This window comes from Lampetra fluviatilis, chromosome 13, assembly GCF_964198595.1.
Source record: "Lampetra fluviatilis chromosome 13, kcLamFluv1.1, whole genome shotgun sequence".
NCBI lineage: Eukaryota > Metazoa > Chordata > Hyperoartia > Petromyzontiformes > Petromyzontidae > Lampetra > Lampetra fluviatilis.
The window spans coordinates 6,263,346-6,288,155 of NC_136287.1; the positions used below are offsets into that span (position 1 = coordinate 6,263,346).

General features: G+C 45.4%; 1 protein-coding gene across 4 annotated transcripts in view; it reads right to left on the bottom strand.

Annotated features, from left to right (window-relative positions):
* RAI14 (retinoic acid induced 14) overlaps positions 1 to 24,810 on the bottom strand; it is a 56,685-nt gene that overhangs the window by 12,234 nt on the left and 19,641 nt on the right. For all 4 annotated transcript variants that reach the window (XM_078862165.1, XM_078862163.1, XM_078862166.1 and 1 more), the window contains exons 4-11: positions 9,712 to 9,800; positions 9,103 to 9,167; positions 7,040 to 7,097; positions 6,014 to 6,084; positions 5,576 to 5,682; positions 3,842 to 4,023; positions 3,318 to 3,352; positions 30 to 152 (exon numbers count right to left, since the gene is read on the bottom strand). In XM_078862165.1, the coding sequence (XP_078718291.1) occupies positions 30 to 152; positions 3,318 to 3,352; positions 3,842 to 4,023; positions 5,576 to 5,682; positions 6,014 to 6,084; positions 7,040 to 7,097; positions 9,103 to 9,167; positions 9,712 to 9,800 (730 nt within the window). The remainder of the gene's footprint in view (positions 1 to 29; positions 153 to 3,317; positions 3,353 to 3,841; positions 4,024 to 5,575; positions 5,683 to 6,013; positions 6,085 to 7,039; positions 7,098 to 9,102; positions 9,168 to 9,711; positions 9,801 to 24,810) is intronic.

Consider the following 24,810-nt stretch of genomic DNA (forward strand, 5'->3'; position numbering starts at 1 on the left):
CACAAAAAAGATAAGTAAACTGCACGCACCGCTTCATGCCTGCTTTCTTCAAGCAAGCATTCCAGTTCTTGAATTCTCCGTGTCATCGTGAGCTGTTTCGTCTGCATTTTGTCCAACGATTCTGTTAATGCCTCATTTGTCTTTTCAAGTACCTGTAATACAAATGTTATTGCACTCGATTATAAGAAGCATTGTTTTCGTATAGTTGATGAAAATTACTTTGAAATAAAAGGTATTGCATATAATATTTAGAAGGTTTCTCTATATTACCAGTTGATGATGTCTTTAAAAGAAAAGACACCTAAATGAAATATTCAATTTTTTTGTTAAAACCCATGCAATAATATTTTATGAGAGTTGGCAGAGGCTTTTGACCTTATAACCAATAAATGTTAATATTCCCAAAAACATAACAGAGTTGCCATCCACGATGAGAGGTACATTTTCAAAAGGTGGATTTGGAAACCAAAAAATTATTTTATTTTCTCCCCACATGCTTCTAACATATGGTCCCGGTGAATTTACAAACAAAATGTGAACCCAAACACGGATATGACTCCCATGACAATGAAATAAAGCAAATCTAAATTCCTATATGTATACAATTGTATATATTTTGTATGCAATGTCTGGCCAATTTTAGTAGCACACATTGATAACAAAATAATGTGACCATAAATATATACATACCTATACATTACATTTTGTATCTGAAATGCCCATGCATATAAAGTAGATTCTATATGAACTGAACATATACTCTAACACTATTATTTTGCAAGAATAGATTTCTTGACAGCCTTTATTCGAATGGAATATGAAAAAGGTGATGTTTCTTGTACTTTTTAAAATGTATAGACAATATGTTTAAATAAGTACACCAATCTACATAAAACATGAATGCATGAGTCACCATGATTATAATCTACATACATATTACCACCAAAGTGAATATGTTACCGTTAATAAGCACGTTTTAATTTGATTTCATAAAAAAAAGTACATTTCATAGATTGTGGATTGTCTCGGTTCTTTGAATTAAATAATTTTCTGCAATTTATAACGAAAAAGATTAGTTAAGTGTGATTGCGTTGCTTTAGAAGATACACATTTTACACATGTAATTAGAAACACTGACTACAATTGACAAAAAAAACTCAACACATTCGTCCATAACATTGCTGTCAAAGAAAAATACGGAAATAGGTGACTTTGTACAACAAAAGCCCTTCTTCAACGGCGGTTTTGGACAATGGCTACAATTAGTCACATGACTAGAAGGACGTCATAATGCCATTTATTGTAATACATTTATACGGAATGTATTTGTACATGATTATTCTCATCCCTAAATGCCTTATTATCAACACAGCTGATATATTTTCTCATTTCCAAGACATGGACACATAGCCGTGAGCTCCTGCTCAAAAGTACAAGAGAAGTAGTGAGTGGAGGAAACGCAAGGCCACATCATAGAGCAGTAATTGAGAAGGGGACACGTATACTAATGATCCGATCCCCATTATCCTCAGTAGCATTATGGTGTGTGTGTGCACAGCTAAGCCAGGATTGAAGATAACCAATTCTAAGCTATCTGAACGATGTGACCAAGCCTTTGGCAAAGGATACACATTATCCTTATCAGATGCAACATTTTCACAATGTGCAAAAATGAAATGCAAAAATCTATCCATAGCATTCATATAACGGCATTTAAAGTGTGTAGAAAAAACCCCTACTGTCTATATAGGAATAGCTTTCCAGTGCATTCCAACCTTACCAAAACAAATGACAATAAACATCAAGTCGGTTAAAATTAACATAAAATAGATAAAAATCCACGTAAAATGTAGACACGACATGCACTTGTGTAGCTACAATTGCCACGTAGTCTATAACTAAAAACTGTGATTTCAAGCTTTTGTGACTGCAGTAATTAATACTCTTTGGGTCTTTCGGTAAAGTCATGTAGACAGAAAAATAATAGATCACGACGTTTCGAACGCCACACAGGCAATACAATACAATGGCCACTTCCACAGCATCAGGGAAACCATCTCTAGCCCTGCCCTATTACCCTGAGGGGACTCCCATCTCAGGCCTACATAAGACCTTGTTTCAGTAGCTTTCTCTCTCTCACCTGAAGACGATTGCCTGTGTTGCGATTGAAACGTCGTGATCTATATTTTCCTATCTACGTGACTTTACCGAAAGACCCAAAGAGTATGTTTAAAAAGAAAAGTGTTACGACATGCATCATTGTACCAGTATATGCCACTGCTCACCAGAGCCCAAAATGTTTTGTGATGGTAAAGTTGTTCTTGTTGCCATAACAATGCCAATAACTAAGCAGTGCTAACAAAGCCAAAATTCAATTTATGGCATTATTGCAGACAATTGGATGCTAACTGTCCTCCTGGCATGCTACAGGAGCATAATTTCTGCACCGAGGGAAAGCACTAAGAGGTCATGGTGTTTCCTGAGACGAGAAACCACGTTAAATTGTGCACTCCATCACCTGCTTTCCACGTTTCATTTGCATACTGAAGCAAATCAATACAATATATATAAATAAAGAAAACATTCAATTAATATTTTGTTGAGATACCAGTGACTGAAATAAAAGGTAAATTTTTCAATCTGTTTTTGCTTAACTGCATTATTCAAACAAAGACCCAGCTTGCATCAGGCACTCAACAAGCTCATTATGCTGACATTTTCCCAAAAGTGCTGTAAGCCTACAAAAGCATTAAGAAGAGGTCATCAGACATTGTTAATGTGTGTAATGTCCCCTTGCATAATTAATGTTGTCCTCCATGGCTATTGTGCAGCGTGCGATTTAGGATACTACATTAACTGGTATATCATATTTGAACAGAGTAACACACTAGTTTTTAATGCAATGATGTTTTTTCAATATTTCGTCAATACAATGTGGGTATGGGGGGGGTGATGCAGTGGTTCGTTTGCTACACTGTGAACTTCACAACCTGAGTTCAATTCCTGACCATGGCTAACATAAGTGGCATGTTATACGTGAACCAGTCCTGGGTCACACCCTTATTATCAACCTGCATTGACCAGCATGGCAAGTATGCTGAAAACAATCCTCATGACACAGATTGAGGTGGCCTTCATCCAGCAGTGGATTGACAGTGCTTCAAATTATTTCACAATGTGGTGAACGCCCATTAGCTTTGCTTTTGGTTAAGCTCTGCTTTGAACCATCGTTAAATTTGTAAGATATATTTCCTGTAAAATTCCAAATATATGTCCTAGTTTTTAAACATTACAATACTTTTACACAATAGCCTTACCTTGTTCCTTTCAATTACCTCCTCTATTTCCGCAGCTGCAAGTGAAAAAAAAATGAATACACTGGATCAAATTATAATTTTGGCAATGTATTATACATTTTTGTATGAAAACATTATGAAGATTCGAATACAGTCGCTTTGTAAACTCAATTTCATTTTTCATTTACTATTTTATAAAAGTGATAGTTCCAGATGGAATGTAGGAAAACAACTATCAATCAACCAATTTAATGCTTCAAATGGTTTTCACGGTAGACAATTTCATTTGAAATTTACAAACAGCACCGATACATACCAAGAATATGATAACATATTATTTAAACAAATGTATTTAAAATGTAAGATTCCGGTCAAGGTGACTTTAATCAATAAGTGATTATCGTGTAAATTATATTTTGAACACGTTTCAATGTAAGCAACACTTGCATTGTAGAAACTATAATTTCGATGACTGTTACATTTTAAACTAACGATTCTAGAAAGTGCAAATTGAATTGCATACGTGAGTGCAACATTCTACGCACCATGCGAGCTCATCCGCGTGGCGGACTGCACAAGCGTGAGCATCGTGGGGTTCCCAGAGCGACAGGCGTAGTGCAGGGCGCTGTGCCCTACCGAGTCCAATGCCATTGGCTCGGCTCCATGTTTCAGCAGCAACTCTACTGTGGCCAGGTGGCCTCCCTCACAGGCCAGCATGAGCACCGTTCTACGAGCCGCAAGGTCAGGACGACAAAACAATTGGCCGAATTCTCCGCGATAGATAGAATCACATCTGCTGCACACAATGTAACATAACGATCGTGTTTCATTTCACGTGTGCGGATATTAAAAACTGGCATGCGTTTGCTTACGTGAAAGTGTGCCAAAAGGTCCTGTCAAAAAATTCTTTATTGCACACAATTACTCACGTATTACAATTTTCTCCCGTGCAGATGATGATGACATTTGACTTCGATAGTGTTTTGGCATATATGCACAATGCTTCGGCAAAGCATACGATAAACTTTGTAGCTGATTGAAAATTGCCAATGGTAATTGGAACTCATTATATTGTGACAGAAACACACACTATAACTTTTTCTGAATGCAAAATGATAATAGCAACTAACAATGCATTACAATGACATGCACAGGATCACGGGACAGGTTTGACATTCATCCCATGCGAATATAATATCTGAAGTAATGATGAGTACATTTTATATTTTGTTAATTTGGCAAGGTGTATGCAAGACTTAACTTAGGTGAAACGTTTTAAACACCCTCATACATTGTTAAATTAAATTAGCTACATGGGATTTGTGAAAGTGTTTTACAATCTAAAACATGTTAATGTGTTGATAATGTACTTGAATGCATTGTACCATGTCTGGGCCTAATATATGTAGCCAAATTATCATTGTACTAAGCGCCATCATAAACAAAATAAAACGTTTAGATCAATGGTTGTACCAAAGTTGCTCTGATAATGTAAAAATGTCCCATTTTTTTATTCAAACGTGTTATATAAACTCATTTTCTAAAACTTATATTATAAAAAATAACTCATGCATTTGGACAAATAGATTCAGACTAAAGCAAGCCTTTTAAAATACAGATTAGTTAGAGACAATCTTGACACCATGGTTAATCTATAGCAACCAAGGCCAAAAGATTGTAAGTCCATACAAAAAATACTGTATGGCCTGTATGTAGAATGTTTTTTTAGATTTTCAGACTTGGGTCATTTTGATTGTGTACTATTGCACTAACAATACTGATGTCACCTGATGCCATGTGACACCACTTTGTGGCGGGAAAAGCTTAGAAGCTATGTCATATTTGTGTTGTTTCTTCAGGTTTTTTTAACAAATAAAACCTTCAGATTATCCGAAATTTCATATCGACGCATGATTGTTGAATTTGTAAGATTGACCCAAAAATTGGGAGCACATCACGAACACATACATTTACATTATGCATTCACAAAAATATAACTATAGTTTATGACATTATGCCCCAAAATAAAGTCCCTTGCACCATAAACTCAATTATTTACGAACCTGTCAATAAATAAATTAGCACTGAAGTTAAATGGGTCACCATTGAATGTTTGGATGCCACATTAACATTCATGTCAGTAAAGTCAATGCTTGACTATTTAGTGTGTGCAGTTCTATATTGAACGGTAAGTGTGCGTTGAAGGTCAAGAGCAGACAACATTGGGCTGGATGCCACAAGTACCACAGTGTGGCCGTGGTCTGGGCGAGAAAGCTTACTTGAGTTCCTTATTGAATGCATTTACATCTGCTCCTCGATCCAGTAGATGCTTGCAAACTTCAATTCGTCCCAATCTACCGGCCAATGCTAACGCAGTGTGACCTTCCTGAAAGCATGCCAGGTGGTCAAACGCATATTTGAGATAAAGGTTATGAATACAATCCCACAGACACAGGTACCAATGTTCACACTTTGTTTTCAGTCCAGAACATTTTCTGTCCACTTATTGAGGAATACGAGATATGTTGGTTATTTATCAATTTATTACGATAACAAACATGGTATACATAATATAAAAAATACAAATTGCAGCAATGTTTTTTTTTTATAATTGAGTAACATGTAGGTAATATTTGTTCACAACAATACATTTTAAATAAATATTAAATGAAAAGAAAAATACAATGAGGGTATATGTGGTCTTTCAAGTCACTGACCAAGTCTCTGGCATCCACAAAGGCCTTTTGATCACAGAGAAACTGGACACATGGTATAATGCCAGAAATCGCTACGGAGACAAAACAAAAATGACACAAGCGATTCCCAAATGTGTTTCAGAATGAAATAAAGCTCTTAAAAGCGTCATACAATGTACATCAAACACCTTCTTGGTTCTTTCGGTAAAGTCACGTAGAATGGAAATAATAAAATAATAAAAATAAAACAATAAAATAATTCTCACGACGTTTCGGCCACAATGCAAGCAGCCGTCCTCAGATGGAGAGCAGATCTGATAGACCTGCAGTCACGAAAGCTTTTATTATTTTATTATTTCCATTCTACATGACTTTACCGAAAGAACCAAGAAGATGAATCCCTGCAGTCACGAAAGCTTTAAATCGAAATACATCAAACACATTACTTTAATATCTATTTTTGTTTCATTTTTATCAGGTAAGGCCCATTGAGCTATATAGCTCTTTTCAGAAGTGATCTGGCTGCAAATAATAGCTCAACGAATGTTGGATTCTAAATGTGGAGGGAAAAAACCGGAGGACCCAGTGAAAAATCTAAGCAACCACCGGGAAAATATGTATACCAGGCGAGGGAGATAGCATCTCGCCACGGTGACACCCAATTTGGTGTATGTAAAATGGCAGGGGGATACTTAACAAAAAAATAAAGGTTATGAATTTTTTAAACTGAGACAAAGTAATGTTGACAAAGCCCAGATGAGGCTGAATGGGCAGAAATCAGAAGATCCCAAACCACACCAGTCCTGAGCTGCGATTAGTTGGGAATTGTGCCTTCTGTCTAAAGCTGAACACCTGTGCTTAAGACTGCTTTTGTAAATCTGGTTTATAATTGATCTACTGCTCGCGAATGTAAATGCCGTGCAGTATTTTTTTGGGTTGAAATATATAAAGAAAAAACGAAGACGACATAGCAAGCACAAAGCTGCCTGATAAAGCACAGCTCAAAATATGCACCATGGAGGTGTAAAATAGAGAAATCACTCTCACCTGCATGGTGCAGAGCTGTCAAACCACTCGGATCCACGGCCTCCACGGGATACTTGTGCTAATTAAAATAAAATGTCAAAACAAATTAAAAATACATGCCCTCTCAGCATGATATTGTAAAATGATAGATGCAGGGTTTGATAAGAAAAAGTAGTTTGAAAATGTGCTTAATTAATCAGAATGATCTCTCAACAAAAACATTACAATGCTAATGCAGTCATTCATGCTCTCACAAATCAAGAATTTAAGATGGTACAGCTTTACTGGAATTGCATGAATAAAGTAATACCATGCTTAAAAAGGGAGTCAGATGAGGAGATATGCTCTCACCAAGGCTAATTACATTAACATAAAACATAAAAAAATAACACTGGTGAAATAAAGGTGTAAACAAAAATGGAGAAAACATTAACCAAGTCAGATTTGCTGATAACAGTCATTATAACAGCCCAATTAAATTAACTACAGGAAATAATTAGACAGCTTAAATCAGGATGCAAAGTTAAATATAAATATGCAGTCATGCAAGCCAAACAAAGTCACGCACAACACATTTTCTGCACAAAAAGAGAATCACTGTTGGAGGAACACAACTGGAAAACACAAGAGAATGTGTACACCTCGGGTGATAACTGAAGACGGACTGGGATCAACATTCTGAAATAAGAAGGCAAGTGAAAGCAGGTTGGAGTAATCTCCATATATATAAAAGCCAAAGTTGTGAGTATGTGTCTGTTCAAAATGTTTAGCGTACTTCCCGACATGCAACAAACTGGAAATTTGCCATGTGGGTACTTTCCAGACTGTACATCATGCAAAAATTATAAAAATATAAAAAAATTGGGGGGGGGGGGGGGGGGCTCAATAATGCATATATTTTTTGCACGGCAAGTGACTTGTGACGTCAAATATGTCACGTGACCCGCGCATGTGGCAGCATAACGCATTGTAGTGTAGTGGTTAGCGCGCCGCGCTACGAACCCGGCGACCCGAGTTCGATTCCCACTCACAACAACGACAACAACAACAACAGACAGAGTGAGTTAATACAAAAGCGTGTAAAAACACAATCATCAGTGAGCAAACAAATCAGAAACATCGAGTGACCGTAAAAAAATAATTAAGTGGGTTCAGAACGCTGAGTCGAGTTCCATGTGTACTCTCCTTAGTTTTATTTTCTGGGCAGCATCAGCTCACTTTTCTAAGGGAGCTAACCACCTTAGCTGGGCCATCTTCTGAACCAATTAGTACCATAAACGGGGAACACAAAGAATCAAGATACACTTTTGAATGGGTTAGCCCCACAATATTTGCAGGAACTGATCCATTTATAATCTCTTAGGAGGTCCCTGAGATGTTCAGACAACCTTCTTCTAATTACTTTGAGGTCAAGACCTGGAGTGGTTGGGATTTTGCCAGCACGGCTCCCAGAACATAAAATGCTTTGCCTTTAGTAATTAGATAGTCATTATATGTATTTAAATATGTATTGTAAGCCCATCTCTTCAAATTGGCCTTTACCCTGTAGATCTGATTGTTTCCCCTGGTTCTGTTTTTATTACCTGCTTTCCATACATGGCACGTTGGGAACTACTAATGAAATGCGCCTTAATTTGTTTTATTATTCTCTGGGGCATCCTACCATTAGGTCCACATGAATGCCATGTTTTTGCTTACAAAAAAAACTGAGAACACGTTTAAATATTCTAAGTTGATGATGTTGTATAAGTAAACTGAGGTATACTTTAATGTTGTAACAATTATTTTACAAAAAATACAACTGATTCCCTGTGGCCATGGAGGGGAGGGGGAGGGTGAAGGGAGATGGAGTTGGAGGCCCTGATTGATATTTACAATGGAAACGCACCATTCACAAACAACGTGGGCATTCATATCATTACGCTTTGTCTTAATAAGCACTTTCAACCGTTTCGCAATACCTTGTGAAGATATGTGTAAAATACACAATTTACACAAAATACACAATTTAAAAACATGTTTTACAAGCATTATTTGCTTCACCATTTCCATTCTAAAAGTGTATCCCAAGCAGCGGTTATTACCTGTATAAGCTTGCGGACACACTGTGTATGACCGTACTTGGCAGCCAGGTGAAGGACGCTTAATCCTAAATGTTGAATAAAAAAGGGCACAGAACTTGCACGCAGTTCCAACACTTCATAATAACGGTTTTTGGGTTAGATCGCGTAAGTATAAATGTCGTACCCTCCACCACCCGACACAGCCAATTAGTAAGGGATTTGTCACCCAAACAAAACGCCAATAGTTACATCAGTCCACCGGTGTGTTGGAGAGTAAATGTTGTGGATTTATTCTCCAACACACCGGTGGGCTGAAGTAGTAGTACTAATTGGCTGTGTCGGGTGGTGGAGGGTTACGACATATTTATACCACGCGATCTAACCCAAAAACCTTTATTATGAATAATATTGGTCGCGAAAGCTTACGTGTTAAACTGGGTTGCAACACTACTCATTAAGCACAATGTTTTTTTTGTCATGGCTTATATTTTTAAAATGTTTTTTCAATTTTCATCAGCATCATGTAATGAGAAAAAAAACGTTTGAAAACACTGGCATAACTCCATATTCCTGATCGAAGCAATCATAAATAAAAATTACAATCACTGTGGCAACTGAAAATGTTCTTACCAGATGGATCGAGTAAGCCAACATCAGCTCCATGGGACAGCATGACGTCTAAGCAATCAGAGCTGCCTCTTGTGACAGCCAGATGCAGCCTGGTGACATGAAAAGCAGATTATTAGCCACGACGCTTGTGCCAGGCTAGGTGCACGTTGAAGCCACGTGAAGCGTCGAACGCCTGCTGGCAGGCGGTCACGGGGCAGAACCAGGTGCCACGGGTCGACTGACTGAGATGAGTGGCTGATGCACCACCTGTGCCCCATATTGTGCCAACTTGCTGTGTCGGTCTTATCGTGACGCGTTGGATTCAAAAGAACACAAATTGTCCATGAAAATGAAAAAGTAAAGAACACTAATGAAGATGTTAGAAATCTATACATGTGTAGGGGTGATACGCGCTGGCAGTAGGGATCGTGGGGCAGCGCGTGGTGATTGGCTGTGTAGTGGTGACGCGCGCTGACAGTGATGGATCGTGTGGCAGCGCGTGGTGATTGGTTGTGTGCGCTGACACAAGCTGGAAAAAGGGATCGTGTGGCAGCGCGTGGTGATTGGTCGACTAGGGTGGGTGCTCACATCGCGGTCCGCATAGGCTCCGTCTCCTCGGGAGCGGAGGGCTATATAAGGCGATGCGCGCGGGCGCTCGAGGAGTTGGTGACCAGTGAAGACGGAAGACGGAGGAGGAAGAGATAGGGCCCTGAGACACCTAGTCCCGCTGTCCTTGTAAGGACCGGGACCCTGTGTGGCTCAGAGGCGGGACCTTGGGACCCGGGGCCGGACGTCCGTGTGAGGGCCGGGCCGCGGGACCCAGTGGTCGTGACCCATACCCAAGCTGGAGTGGGTCTGTAGGTTCCCCCGGATGCTACGGGGCTGGAATGCCTGTGTGTGTGTAGCCGGGTGGAACATGTAGCGTGAGCTGTAGTAACCACACGTGTCGGGTGGAACGTGTAGCGTGAGCTGTAGTGACCACACGTGTTATTGTGGCAAGACAAGTGTTAATAAAGTGTGCTACCCGTCAAGTGGTCTCCCGCCGTAATTTACAATACTACACATGCACAATTGTATTAATCTAATTGTTAATTTAAGTAAACAGTTTCACTTGGTCAGTTGGAAATGTTATTTCCTAAAAACAGATGCAGCATTATACTACAGTATATAGGCATGCTCAGAGGATGACAAACTCATTCTTCTTGATTGAGCTACTATGTGTCTCCTTGCCACGGTCAATTAACACAAGCTAATATGGCAAAGTAGTTTCTGTGTTGCCAACGGACACTCATTACTATATTAAAGGCAACAATGTCTGTTTTTACAGTCATTTGGTCAACGGTATTTGAGCAGAAAATAGTTATTCCTACCCACAGTTTCTATCTACCATTCATACCCACCATTCTTATTCATCAATGTTAACATCGCATAATAAACACAACTGTCGTGCCTGATTGGAAGGATCTACAGCATTTACACTCGACATGTTTGTTAAATGTGCTTCTGCGGCCGTCTGGAATGTTACTCCTTCTGATATTAGGAAGCCACTGGAGTGCTGCACTTTAAAATCTAGATTGAAAACTCATTTATACTGGTAGGAATCTCCTGGTTACACCAGCCCACAGCGGATTATTGTGTCCGTCGTGCAGGGAGGAGCTGAGTGGGGAGGGAGGGGCTGGGTGGGGAGGGGAGGGTGGGGAGGGGCTGGGTGGGGAGGGTGGGGAGGGGCTGGGTGGGGAGGGTGGGGAGGGGCTGGGTGGGGAGGGTGGGGAGGGGCTGGGTGGGGAGGGTAGGGCTGGGTGGGGGGTGGGAGGGGTGGGGCTGGGTGGGGTGGGGCTGGGTGGGGAGGGGCTGGTCACCCCGTGGTACCCTTATAAAACTCAACGTTTAACCTACTCACGCCGGCTTGTGCCCGCCCTCACAGTCGGGCATATTTGCGGAATACACCACGCCGCCGATGACCCTGGCCACTGACCGAGCAACCCAACGTTCCTACCAGCTCCCTCCGCAAGAATGTGTTGTAGAATTGCTTTTTGTGGTTAGTTTGTTGTCCTTCCCCCGCACCTACGATTAGCACGGTTGTCTACGTATGGTGTGAAAGAGGTTCAACATACATATGTATCGATTTAAAGCTTTCGTGACTGCAGGGATTCATCTTCTTGGTTCTTTCGGTAAAGTCACGTAGAAGGGAAGTAATAAAATAATAAAAATAAAACATAATAAAAATTTTATTAGTAATAAAATAATAAAAATAAAACAATAAAAATGTTATATGTTTTATTTTTATTAGTTTATTACTTCCCTTCTACGTGACTTTACCTTAAGAACCAAGAAGACATACATATGTAATAAAGGACTCTTTCACTGTGTCTGTCTCCGTTGTCCTTTATTTGGGTTCGTACAACTTCGCCCCGCACGGCCCTCGCTCAGAGCCTTCTCCACCTCCCGCTCGGCAGCCCTTCTGCTGCCGTCGCTCACGTAACCTTTTCTCCTGGCTCCCGATGCAGCTCCGCTGCTGGCTTTCCTCTCAGCCTCTCCGCCCGTTCTGCAGTCTCTCGGCTGCTCTCTCTGCAGCCCCACCGCTGCTCTCCGTCTCCCCCGTGCCCAGACACCGCTGGCCAACGGTGCCGAGTCCCGTCCTGTGGTGATCACGCCACTTTCCACCCCCTGCCCTACGTGGCCTCCTCCCGTCTTTATTCTTACACTCTCCTCCCGTCTCTTCCGGTTCCCGCCCTTAAAAGCTTTCCCTTCTCCCCACATGACCCAACTCCTCCCCCCGTTACGTCATATCCGCGAGGCCGTTTACGCCCGCATTACACCACCCTCCCCCGTGGAGAAAATTCCAGCCGTCCTCGGCTGAAACAACCAAGTAATGCGAGCGACCACCAACCATCAGACATGAACGGACAACGGAGCATACAACGAATATAACAATAATAACAAGAACAACATTAATCAACGAAAACTAAGGGACTTCGACCGCGTGCGGGTCGCCGGCCCGTCCTGGACGACCGGCGGCCCCCCTGCAGACCGAGAACGTGACGGGGTTTTAGGAGCGACAGGATGAAAACTGCCTGTCGCTATTGGAGGCCCGCCAACGCCACGGTCCCGTTTCCCCGAAGGACCAGAGTCCGGGGTGTCCCGCAATCGTGTCTGTGGTGGGGTCGGAAGGGCGGCGGGGCCCGGTGTCCCCGCAGCCGTGGTAGGCCCACCCAGAGCAGAGTCCCCTGTCTCCTGCGGTGTCACGGCCGGTTTGTCTGTAAAAGGCACGACAGGCACTCTTGCAGGGTCAACAGGCACAGGCAAGGGTGCGTCGGCAGCAACAGACACCGGCAAGGCAACATCAGGAGATGACGCATCCGTTCGAGGGGCCACGTATGGTTTTAAGCGAGACGTATGGACGTACCAGCGCCGAGATCCGAACCGAACGCGTGCGGACTGCGGGTTGGGAACCTCGATGAGCCTAACAGGCCCTTGCCATGGTTTATGTCATTTAGGGGAGGTCCCTGGCCGCACCTGCGGGCAATGCAGCCAAGCCATGTCCCCCACCTTCCAGGAGCACATCCCCTTCGAGCGTCGAGCGCACCGTTCGTTCCGGGCCTGGGCTTTGGCCATAGCCATGCGGGCCCCCTCCCGCGCCTCAGTGACGTGGCGAACGGTGTCCTGAATATAATCAGGGAGAGGCTTAGTAGGTCCCCTCACTCCTGTTCCCAACTGCACATCCATCGGCGGCACGTTTTCGCGACCGTACATAAGAAAAAACGGCGAATATCCTGTAGACGCATGAGGCGTCATCCGGTATGCCGAGAGTACCCCAGGGATATGCAAATCCCAATCCGCTTGTTTTTCATTAACCGTGTGACACAGCATGGCGGACAGAGTCCGATTCAGCCGTTCAACCATGCCATCCGTCTGCGGGTGGTAGGGAGATGTCCGGATCTTTTTAGTTCCCAGAGCTGCGCATACCTCCCCCAACAACTTTGAAGAAAAATTTCGGCCCTGATCCGCGAGGAGCCTCTCCGGCGCCCCCTTGTCCATAACGTATCCGAATAGAAAGGCGTCCGTAATGGACGCCGCCGACTGGTCGGGCAAGGGCCAGGCCATCGGCCAGCGGGAGAGGTACTCCACCCCAACTAGCAAGTATTTATTACCCTTAGCGGATGGCGGGAAGGGTCCCAAAATATCCAACGCCACCAACTCGTTAACCCGAGACACTTGAATAGACTGTATTGGCGGCACATATGGGTGTTTAGGCATCTTCCGCCGGGCACATTCGGGACACGCGCGAACGTGCCCGACGACATCCGTCGTCATGCCGTGCCAAAAGTAATCTCGCTGCAACGTCAATAGGGTATTCTGCACCCCCAGGTGTAACAGCGTGTCGCAATGCAGAGTCCTAATCAATTCGTACCGCAATGACGCCGGTACAACAAGACGCCAGCGTTCCTGTAACCCCTCCCTCCACATCAGCAGTCCGTCGCGGAGAGCGGTTCCCGGCGTCCCTCCGGAACCCGGCCCCCCCTTCGCAGGCCGACTCCGCAGGGTCCCCAATGAGTCGTCCAACATTTGTTCACGAATCCATACAGCCTGTGGAAGGTTCAAAATCCCATCGGCCGGTCCCGGCCACACTGGAGCCTCAGGCACCTCGACCGCCAACGCAACAGGCAGAGGGGGCTGCTGGATCGGTGTACACCTATGCGTCCCCGAACGTGCACGCGCAAGGGGATCGCTGCGGCAACTTAGAGAGCGCGTCCGCAATCGCGTGACGCACCCCCTTCCGATGTTGAATTTGGAAGGAAAACTCCTGCAGCGTGTCCAACCATCGTGCCAGCTGGCCAGATGGTTGGTCCACCTTCAGTGCATATTGCAAAGCCGCATGATCCGTGCGCACAATAAACGAACGGCCGTAGAGATACGGTCGAAATTGGCGGAGAAAATAGACAATAGCCAAAAGTTCCCGGCGAGTGACGCAGTAGCGGGTTTCGGCGGGGGACAGAACCCGGCTACCGTACGCCACCACGCGTTCCACACCGCTTTTGGACTGTGACAGCACGGCCCCAATGCCCATGTCACTCGCGTCCGTATGCAGAATGAAGGGGCGATCAAAATCGGGATAGTCCAACGTCGGCGCCGTAGCCAACCGATCGCGCAGGCCTTAAACGCCGCCTCCTCCGGCGGTCCCCAATCAAATTTCCGTCCTTTACCCGTGTAGTGGTGATACGCGCTGGGGTAGGGATCGTGTGCCAGCGCGTAGTGATTGGCTGTGTGTGTTGGTGACGCGCGCTGACGGTGAAGGATCAGGGGTCAGCGCGGGGTCGGGGGTTATGAGGCAGTGATTGGCTGGGTATCGGTGACGCGCGCTGACAGCGATGGGATCCTGGGGCAAGCGCGCGGGGATTGGTCAACTAAGGGGGATGCTCACGTCGAGGTCCGCATACGCTCCGTCTCCCGTGAGCGGGGGCTATATAAGGTGGTGCGCACAGGCGCACGAGGAGCGAGTGACCAGCGAAGACTGAAGACGGAGGAGGAAGAGATAGGGCCCTGCGGCACCTAGTCCCGCTGTCCTTAGAGGGGCCGGGGCTCTGTGTGACCCAGAGGCGGAACCCTGGGACCCGGGGCCGAACGTCCGTGCGAGGGCCGGCCCTTGGGACTCAGAGGTTGTGGCCCACGCCCAAGCTGGGGTGGGCCTGTAGGCTCCACGGACGTTACGGGCTGGAGTGCAGTGTGAGCATGCAGTGTGAGCATGCAGTGTGAGCATGCAGTGTGAGCATGCAGTGTGAGCCTGCAGCGTGAGCCATAGTAACTACACGTGTCAGGTGGAGTGTGTAGTGGGAGAGGTAGTGACCACACGTGTCAAGTGAAGTGTGTGTAGTCAGAGGAATAGTGACCACACGTTGTATCGTGACAAGTCAAGGTTTAATAAAAAGTGTGCTACCCGTCAAGTGGTTTCCTGCCGTCATTCCGAATACTTCACCCGTAAGGAGGTGCAGAGGCCTCGCGATCGTTGCGAAATTGGGAACAAACCTACGATAATAGGAGGCAAATCCCAAAAAACGACGCACATCCCCCACCGTGGCCGGGGTTGGCCAGTCACGGACGCACGCCGTCTTCTCCGGATCCGTGGCAACCCCGTCCGCACTGACTATATGTCCCAAATAGCGCACAGACCGTTGCAGTAGGTGACATTTCTTAGGTTTAAATTTCAGATTGGCGGAGCGCATTCTGGCGAACACCGCCTCCAACCTCAGTAAATGCTCGTCAAATGTGCGGCTTAAGACGATAATATCGTCTAAATCAGGGGTCCTCAAACTACGGCCCGCGGGCCACATGCGGCCCACCGATGACATTTATCCGCCCCATGGTCACTAATTGGGCTGCGCTTGTGAGCACTAATTGGGCTGCGCTGGTGAGCACTAATTGGGCTGTGCTGGTGAGCACTCATTGGGCTTGCGGTGGTGGGTACTGATTGGGCTGCGGTGGCGAGCACTGATTTGGCTGCGCTGGTGAGCACTGAGCTGCGGCGGTGGGCACTGATTGAGCTGCGGCGGTGGGCACTCATTGGGCTGCGCTGGTGAATGGTTCAATGGGCCAATTGACTGGACTTGCCCCCCAGGCCTACGGCTGCCAGCCCTCCCCTGGCTGCGCTTGACTGGCTCTCCCTCCCTCAGCTCCCTCACTTGCCCCTCGGCTCCACTCCCAGTGATATTCCTGTGTGCTGAGTAAATGATAGAGGGGTAATAACAGAGTGATCTCTGATCTCTGGAGGGGCTGCCTGCTGTTTTCCCGTGCTGGTCAGTGACAGACAGCCGAGGAGTAGAAAACCCAATTTAAATGACAGTAAGTGCATTTATATTCTGATTGCTATTCAGTTGTATGAGGTTATATGTTGTATGTTGTGTAAGCCCCGGTTCATACTGTTGCGATCTCTGAGCAGTGCGAGTTCAGCCATATGCTTGTATGGCTGAACTTGCATTAGATTCGGAAGAAAAAAGGCACATGTGCCTTCTTTTTTCCTGCAGTGGAATCGGATCGCATGGGTCTTCTCCCCCATGCGATCAGATTCCTATGTGAGTTCGCAGATCGCACTGCGATCTGTGAACAAAACTGCAGGTGTAATTAACTTTTTATAGCCACCCGCTCCAGTGTGAGCCTGGGGTAAAAGCGGAGTTCTCCCAATCAGACTGCATTGATGGGCAGTGCAGTCTGTATGTCTCTGTGTGGGCAAAGTTATTGCTGGTATATTGTTTTTGTAGCGCTGTGTATATATATATTGGTATTTTACTAATAGCAATTTTGACTCCCTAGGAAACAATGATGTCAAGAAAGATAAAAATTGACTCAGAGTGTAGGATATTCAAAGAACAGTGGACTTATGATTACTTTTTCATGCAGTACAAGAAAAGAGCTGTGTGTCTGATATGACAGAATATAGTGTCTGTGTTCAAAGAATACAATTTACGTCGACACTATGAAACTCAACATGAAGATAAATATGATTGTTTGGTCGGAGAAGTGAGAAAAGATAAAATATTAAAACTGAAAAATACATTAACAACTCAGCAAAATACTTTTGTGAAGCAGAAGCAGCTAAATATTTCATCACTGCGAGCAAGTTTTCAAGTTGCCAAGCTAATAGCATGCACTGGCAGACCATTCGTGGAGGGAGAATTTGTTAAAGAATGCCTTCTTTCTGTTGCCAAAGATATGTGTCCAGAGAAGGCCGATTTATTTAGTACAGTGAGTCTTTCAGGACCTACAATTACACGGAGGATTGAAGAAATGGGAGACAATTTGCATCAGCATTTGCAAAACTCCACAAAAAAACTTTCCTATTTTTCCTTGGCACTCGACGAAAGCAATGATGTTCGTGATTCTGCACAACTTCTAATTTTTATTCGTGGGACGAATGACTATTTCGAAGTCACAGAAGAGCTTGCTGCACTGCAAATAATCAAAGGAACAACTACAGGAGAGGATATCTATGAAAAGGTTTGCCAAACTGTGAATGGTTTGGAGCTGAACTGGGCTTAACTAGCCAGTGTGACAACTGATGGTGCTCCTAGCATGGTGGGGTCTAAGAAAGGAGTAATTGCTCGCATTAACCAAGAAATGGACAAATATAACCATTCTCATCCAATAGCCATACACTGCCTCATCCACCAACAAGCGCTGTGTAGTAAATCACTGAAGTGGGACTCTGTTAACTTCATTAGAGCTCATGCACTAAACCACAGACAATTTCAGGAATTTCTGTCTGAGCTAAATGTTGACTATGAAGATGTTCTGTACCACACAGAAGTCCGTTGGCTGAGTCGAGGGAGAGTTTTGAAACGTTTCTATGACTTACTTCCACAGATTACAGCTTTTCTGCTTTCAAAAAACAAAGAAGTACCAGAGCTCAATGATGCAGAATGGAAATGGCACCTTGCCTTTCTGACAGATGTAACAGAGCTACTCAACAGTTTCAATGTGCAACTTCAAGGAAAGGGGAAGCTCATCTGTGATATGCAATCACATGTCAAAGCATTTGAAGTAAAATCAGGCCTCCTCATCAAACAAGTGAAGGAGGAAAACTTCTGCCATCTCCCCACAACTCAAAATCTGTTAGCGGAAAAACCATTGGTTGCATTCCCAAACAAAACATGCGTGGATTCACTGGAAAAATTGCAAAATGAGTTCCAATTTAGATTTAAAGAGCTTCATCTCCATGAACAGGACATACAGCTTTTCCGTAACCCATTTTCTATTGACATTGAAAATGTGGATACAATTTACCAAATGGAACTGGCTGAACTGCAGAATTGTGACTCTCTGAAAGACGCATTCAAGTCAAGCAGCCTTCATAATTTCTATGCATCTTTCCCCTCTGAGACATATCCTCATCTCAGGAACCATGCACTCAAAATGGCAACCATCTTTGGCAGCACTTATGTCTGTGAACAGACTTTTTCCAGAATGAAACATTTGAAATCTCCAACCAGATCTAGACTAACGGATGCACACTTGCATCACTTGTTACGACTAGCAGTGACAAATATGGAACCGGACATTGACCATCTCATTAGCCAAAAGCAGGCCCATAGTTCCCATTGAAATACTGGCAAGTTGTTGATTTAACTTTACTTGTTCTTCATTTTAAATATTGTATTTGTTCCCGTTTTGTTTCTTCACTTCAAAATAAGATATATGCAGTCTGCATAGGAATTTGTTCATAGTTTTTTTTAACTATAGTCCGGCCCTCCAACGGTCTGAGGGACAGTGAACTGGCCCCCTGTTTAAAAAGTTTGAGGACCCCTGGTCTAAATATATCAGACATGTCTCCCACTGCAACCCCGTGAATACCAGTTCCATCAACCTCTGAAATATGGCGGGGGCAGCATTCAAGCCCATCGGAAGACAATTAAATTGAAATAACCCCTGCGGCGTACGGAAAGCAGTCTTTTCCCGCGAGGACTCATCGACGGGAAGCTGCTAGAATCCCGAAGAGAGATCCAGCGTCGAAAATAACTTTGCCCCCGACAAAGCATCGAGGGAATCGTCCATACGCGGCAGGGAGTACGCATCCGCCACGGACACTTTATTTAATTTGCGAAAATCCACGTAAAATCGCAATTTCCCATCTTTCTTTTTAACCAAGACTACAGGCGTGCCCCATGGGCTGTTAGATGGAGATATTATGTCTGCAGCCAACATGACATCCACTGCTCCTCGAACATGATCTCGCTCCGCCGGGCTCATCCGATGCGAGTTCAACCGAATGGGAGCAGCATCCCCTGTGTCAATATGATGGGAAAGCAGGGAGGTGCGTCCCAAGTCCAGATCGTCGGAGCTAAACACATCGGAATAACTCAACAATAGCGCGCGAAGCGCGGAACGCTGTTCCCCGGAAAGGGAAGAATTTTCCCCGCACAATTCGGCGATCCAGCGATCATCTGGGGCCGCAGGGCCCGAAACACCGGCAACCATATCCCGGCGGCCCAGATGGTCCTGGGCCGTAAACGCCGTAGTGGCATGCGCCACAACCGTTCCAGCCGGCACGCAAACATTTTCCGTACTCCCATTAAGCACCTGCAAAAATGGCTGCTGGTCCGGCCGGATAATAGTTTGCGCCCCGACGAGCGCCGATCCGCCCGTTATGGTAGCGGACGGCGATAACAAAACCCCAGTTGCCCCCTCCCGACCAGGCACAGGTTTCCGATATCGCAAGGGGATAAGCATCTGTGAGCCAGGTGGAATGTCAACAGATACCTCGGACAGCGCCTGCACCTGGCAGACCGGAGCAGGTCGCCCCCAGGGCGACGGCAGAAATGTAATTTTTCGACCCCCCGGTAATTCGATACAATTTTGATTAACTCTTATTAGAATGGGCATTTTGGCCAGAAAATCAGTTCCCAACAAACACGGAACCGCAAGGGACCTCGAGATTAACACAATTCCCGAGGCCGACACTCCCCCGATAGATATATTGGCGTCTACCTGGCCCACAATGGCCATACTTCCCCCGTTCGCCACAACGCAGGAATCGTAAACCAGACGCACGGCCTCCGGTGGGATGCCCAACAGATGGAAAATGACATCAGATATAATGGTCGCGGACGCACCGGAGTCCACTAAAGTGCGCACGTCAACCCCCTGTATAGAACCCGGTACAGTGGACGAACCAGTAGCGGCCGCGACAACCCGCCGTGCCAATTTACGCCACTGCGTTCCCGAGCGACATGGCCCAGTCGGTGGCCTCCCGTTATTAACAACACCCGGATCGCGCGGCAATGGTGATGAATGAGGTGTCAAGCCTTGCCGGGTGTCTGGTGCGCACCGACTTGCCTTTCCAGGAGGGTCTTTCCACGGCACGTCTGCTGTCGAGGCCTCCTGCTGGGGCGGTCCTGGGATACGGGCCCAGCAGTCCCTGGCGTAATGGCCCTTGCAACCGCAGCGGAAGCACTCGACGTCGTTACGACGCACCGCAGTCCCCCCATCCCGACGCTCCCGTGTCGGCGGCGCAGATCGCGGCCCCGGTCCACCGCGGACCGACCACTGCGCAGAGGCGGCTGTCAGCTCCTGCGGGCCCCCCCCCCCCGTCAGGAACCTACACCGCCTTCTTGGGATCCCAACCCACGGCACCCCCTTCAACGATGGGCCCCCCCGTCCACGCTGTCACTTGCTTCCAGCGGCGTAGATTAAACTGGGCATCCAGACACTTTGCGGCCGCCCGGGATGTCAGCTTCTCATGGCCACACACCGGCATCGGGATCCCCAAATCCCTGGACAGCTCAAGCATCTTGCCCAAAATCAGGGGTTCCAGTAGGTCAGGCTCCGTCTCCGGGTATGCGGCCATGGCTAACTCCAAGACAGCACCCCCGTATGCCACCGGCGACTCTTCGGGTGCCCGCTGGCGTTGAACAAATCGGCGGTGAGCATCATCCGGTGGCTCGTACGCATCCGCCATCTCGTCAAAAACTCCTCTCAGTGTCTTCTTTTTCTCGGCCTTGATGGAACGGAAGAATCGGACCGACTCGTCGTCGAGAAGAGTTGGCAGAACTTCCAGGGCCTCTGCGTCAGTCCACCTGGCGGAGCGCACCGCCGCTAAAAATCTGCAGGCGAAAGCACTCCAGTCGCCACCGATGGAGAATTCTTTAACAGTTGTCAAGTGACGGCTGCGACTCCTCGCTGCGCCGTCCTCCGCAGGCGACTCGTCGCGTGGCATATTCAAGATGGCGTCGCACCGCAACGTGTCAAAGATGGCGGCCCCCCGCCGCGGAGGGCGCAAGATGGCGGCTTCCCGCGGTTCTTCCCCTGCCACGCCCAAGATGGCGTCTTCGTGCCGCGTGGCAGAGGGCGCTGGCAGCGCAGGCAAGGCCGCGGCCTGCCGATCACCCCCGGGCCTCCCCGATGCCGTTGCCGGCGTGACGAGGTCGCACAGTTGCGCCAATACGGTCTTCAAGGTCTCCAGCTGTGCCGCCATCTGCCTCCATCGTAGGTCAGCGTCCTCCGGCGCGGGCGGATCCACCGACGCGGCGACATCTTGCACTCCCGGACCAGCACTCGTTCCCGCTCGGATTTCCTCCTCCATCGCAGGCAGGTCCACTGCCTGAGAAAGGTCGTCATCTCTCGGGAGACGTAGCAGACGATGGTGCAGGGATATTCTTTCTTCTGAGCTGTTTTGACATGCCGTTTCACTTCTGACACCAGTGTAATGAAGGACTCTTTGACTGTGTCTGTCTCCGTTGTCCTTTATTTGGGTTCGTACAACTTCGCCCCACACGGCCCTCGCTCAGAGCCTTCTCCACCTCCCGCTCGGCAGCCCTTCTGCTGCCCTCGCTCACGTAGCCTTTTCTCCTGGCTCCCGATGCAGCTCCGCTGCTGGCTTTCCTCTCAGCCTCTCCGCCCGTTCTGCAGTCTCTCGGCTGCTCTCTCTGCAGCCCCACCGCTGCTCTCCGTCTCCCCCGTGCCCAGACACCGCTGGCCAACGGTGCCGAGTCCCGTCCTGTGGTGATCACGCCACTTTCCACCCCCTGCCCTGCGTGGCCTCCTCCCGTCTTTATTCTTACACTCTCCTCCCGTCTCTTCCGGTTCCCGCCCTTAAGAGCTTTCCCTTCTCCCCACATGACCCAACTCCTCCCCCGTTACGTCATATCCGCGAGGCCGTTTACGCCCGCATTACACATATGTACATGTCCATTTGCTTTCTTTGATATAGAAATGTTTATTTTAGCTTATGGGGCCATACATAATCACTATTATGACAACATCAATGTTAAAACAAAACTTTAACTGTGTAACTGCAACTCTTTTATGGCAAATTGCTGTGCGATTTTAATCAATATGGTATCTGCTTGACCAGTTCATATTACAATTTCACGTGTTATTTTATTTTCTGTCGAACTTGGACCCATACCTTCAACGAAAAGTCTTTGCTTACAATAGATGGCAGTTCACCAGCATTGATTGAAGCAAGCATGACTGCTGATGAGATACTATCTGTCAAAATTGTCGTAGGGCCAATGGGATGTGTAAATAATATTTTTACGTGGAAAGGCATATATGAAGTAGATTTTGCAATGTTAAAATAACATTTTAAAATAACATTTTAACATTGCCAAATCTACTTCATATATGCCTTTCCACGTAAAAATATAATTTACACATCCCATTGGCCCCACGACAATTTTAACATTACCAAATTTAAAATGTTATTTTAACATTGCAATGTTATTTTAACATTGACATGCATATGCACCTGCATATCTACTTAAATAACATCCACTATCATATTCCTATAATATTGTAATAATGCAACTTTTTATTGTAATCGAATGGCAGAGTATATAACATCGACCATTTCAAATATAACACTTAATATTACCACAAGAACATTGCCATATTTGTGATTGTCATACATCAGGGCTGTTTAAAATATGTTCAGGTCAACTATTTTCACCTTAGTGTCACAAAAATCATCCTGCACTTCATTTCTATACTGTCTTTTAAAGGTTGTGTTGCTATGAGAACAGCAAGTAATAGACATGCCCTACTTTAAATCAATGCTGCTAAGTTGCTGTCTCAGCAGAGCGTGCAGCTAATGGATTGTGTACAAAAAATTGTATGTGCAGTGACAAATATGACGAGGAGGCGTTATTTATATTTTTTTATTAACATTCTCTACAATTACAATTAATATTTTCTGTCACATACTGTACAGTTTTGCTGCGAAGTAGAACCCATTTTTTACAGAATGGGTGCTTGTTTTTAAACACTGAATTTTCACCAGCAAAACGTACAAAGAAGCTTGACTCTGCTGATGAGATTATGAATGTTGAAACCAGTCCAGAGTTGTTATTTATTAACCCAATGCTTGCTAATAAGATGGACTACCAGAAGCTGATGTGGCCGTGGGTTGTGCAAAAAAAAACATGTATTTTTTTAAGGGGAGAAGGTGTTAGTTATCTTGCCCAATGTGACCATTCTCCTCCTGACATCATTTAATCATTGACGAAAATCACATAATAGTGTGCCGTGAAAATAATAGCATTTAAGCTGGAATGTTAGTGCCGTGGCCATCAGCCTGGGGGGTTAGAAGTTACTCTTCAAATTCTCAACGAATACATAACTTAGGAGCATGAACAAAGGTACCCTCTTTAACATGAACAAGCGTGTTCAGGCTCAAGGTTAAAGGGACAAGGACTGTGCAATCCCTCCAAATGAATGTCCTTTTACACAATTAATATTTTATTCTTTCACTTATTGCAGGAATATTATTGCAAATTTGATTTTTATATTGCAATTACATAATTAGTTTTTTTGGTGAAGTATGGTTTAACAACCCCTGTGACTGGTGGAGTGTGGGAAAGGCTACAGAATAAGATCGACAAAGGGATGAAAGTAATTAATTCATGGAATTCTAACTGTACTTTATATTTCCATAATTCAATTCATAGAATTGTTCTTGGAATTGATTTAGATTTCAAATGAGTGAAGGGTGGATGGGAGGTTGAGGGGTCAGAGCACTGAGCTGGTCGTGCTAAGATCCTGGATTTTAATCAGAGCAGTCGCCAATGATCAGTGGTCGGCAATGAAAATACCAAGAAAAGCCATTTTTGTCGAATTCTTTAAAAAAACTCAATATTTAAAGAGCCTGAATGCATGTGAATTCGAGACGATCCTTAATAAATAACGTCACAAAGCAGTCCTTAAAGAGCCGTATGCGGCTCCGGAGATGCAGGTGGCCGACCCCTGCCCATGATTAATACGGGTTCACAAGTGTGGCAAGCTGATCAAGCTCAGCATGGTCATCAAAACCGACACACACAAAAACCGTCACATTCAATTACTTTTTTTACATTTAATTTGACTAAATTGCTGCTCTAACAGTTAAATATATTCGGTTGACTTCTCAAGCGGTCATGCAGTCGTTAATATGATATCCTTTTTCTGTGCTGCAGGGTGTATGGGAAAGTGTAGCATCCCCTAGTGTGGATAAAATAAAAAATTAGAATCTCAGAAGTAGTTTTGTAATATCTCCATCAGTGTGCAACGACGCCTTGTTTACATTTTAATGGCTGCATGCAGGAGAGTGCAGTATTTTAGCGTGGCGGGTTTTTCAGTAGAACATGGCCATGCACG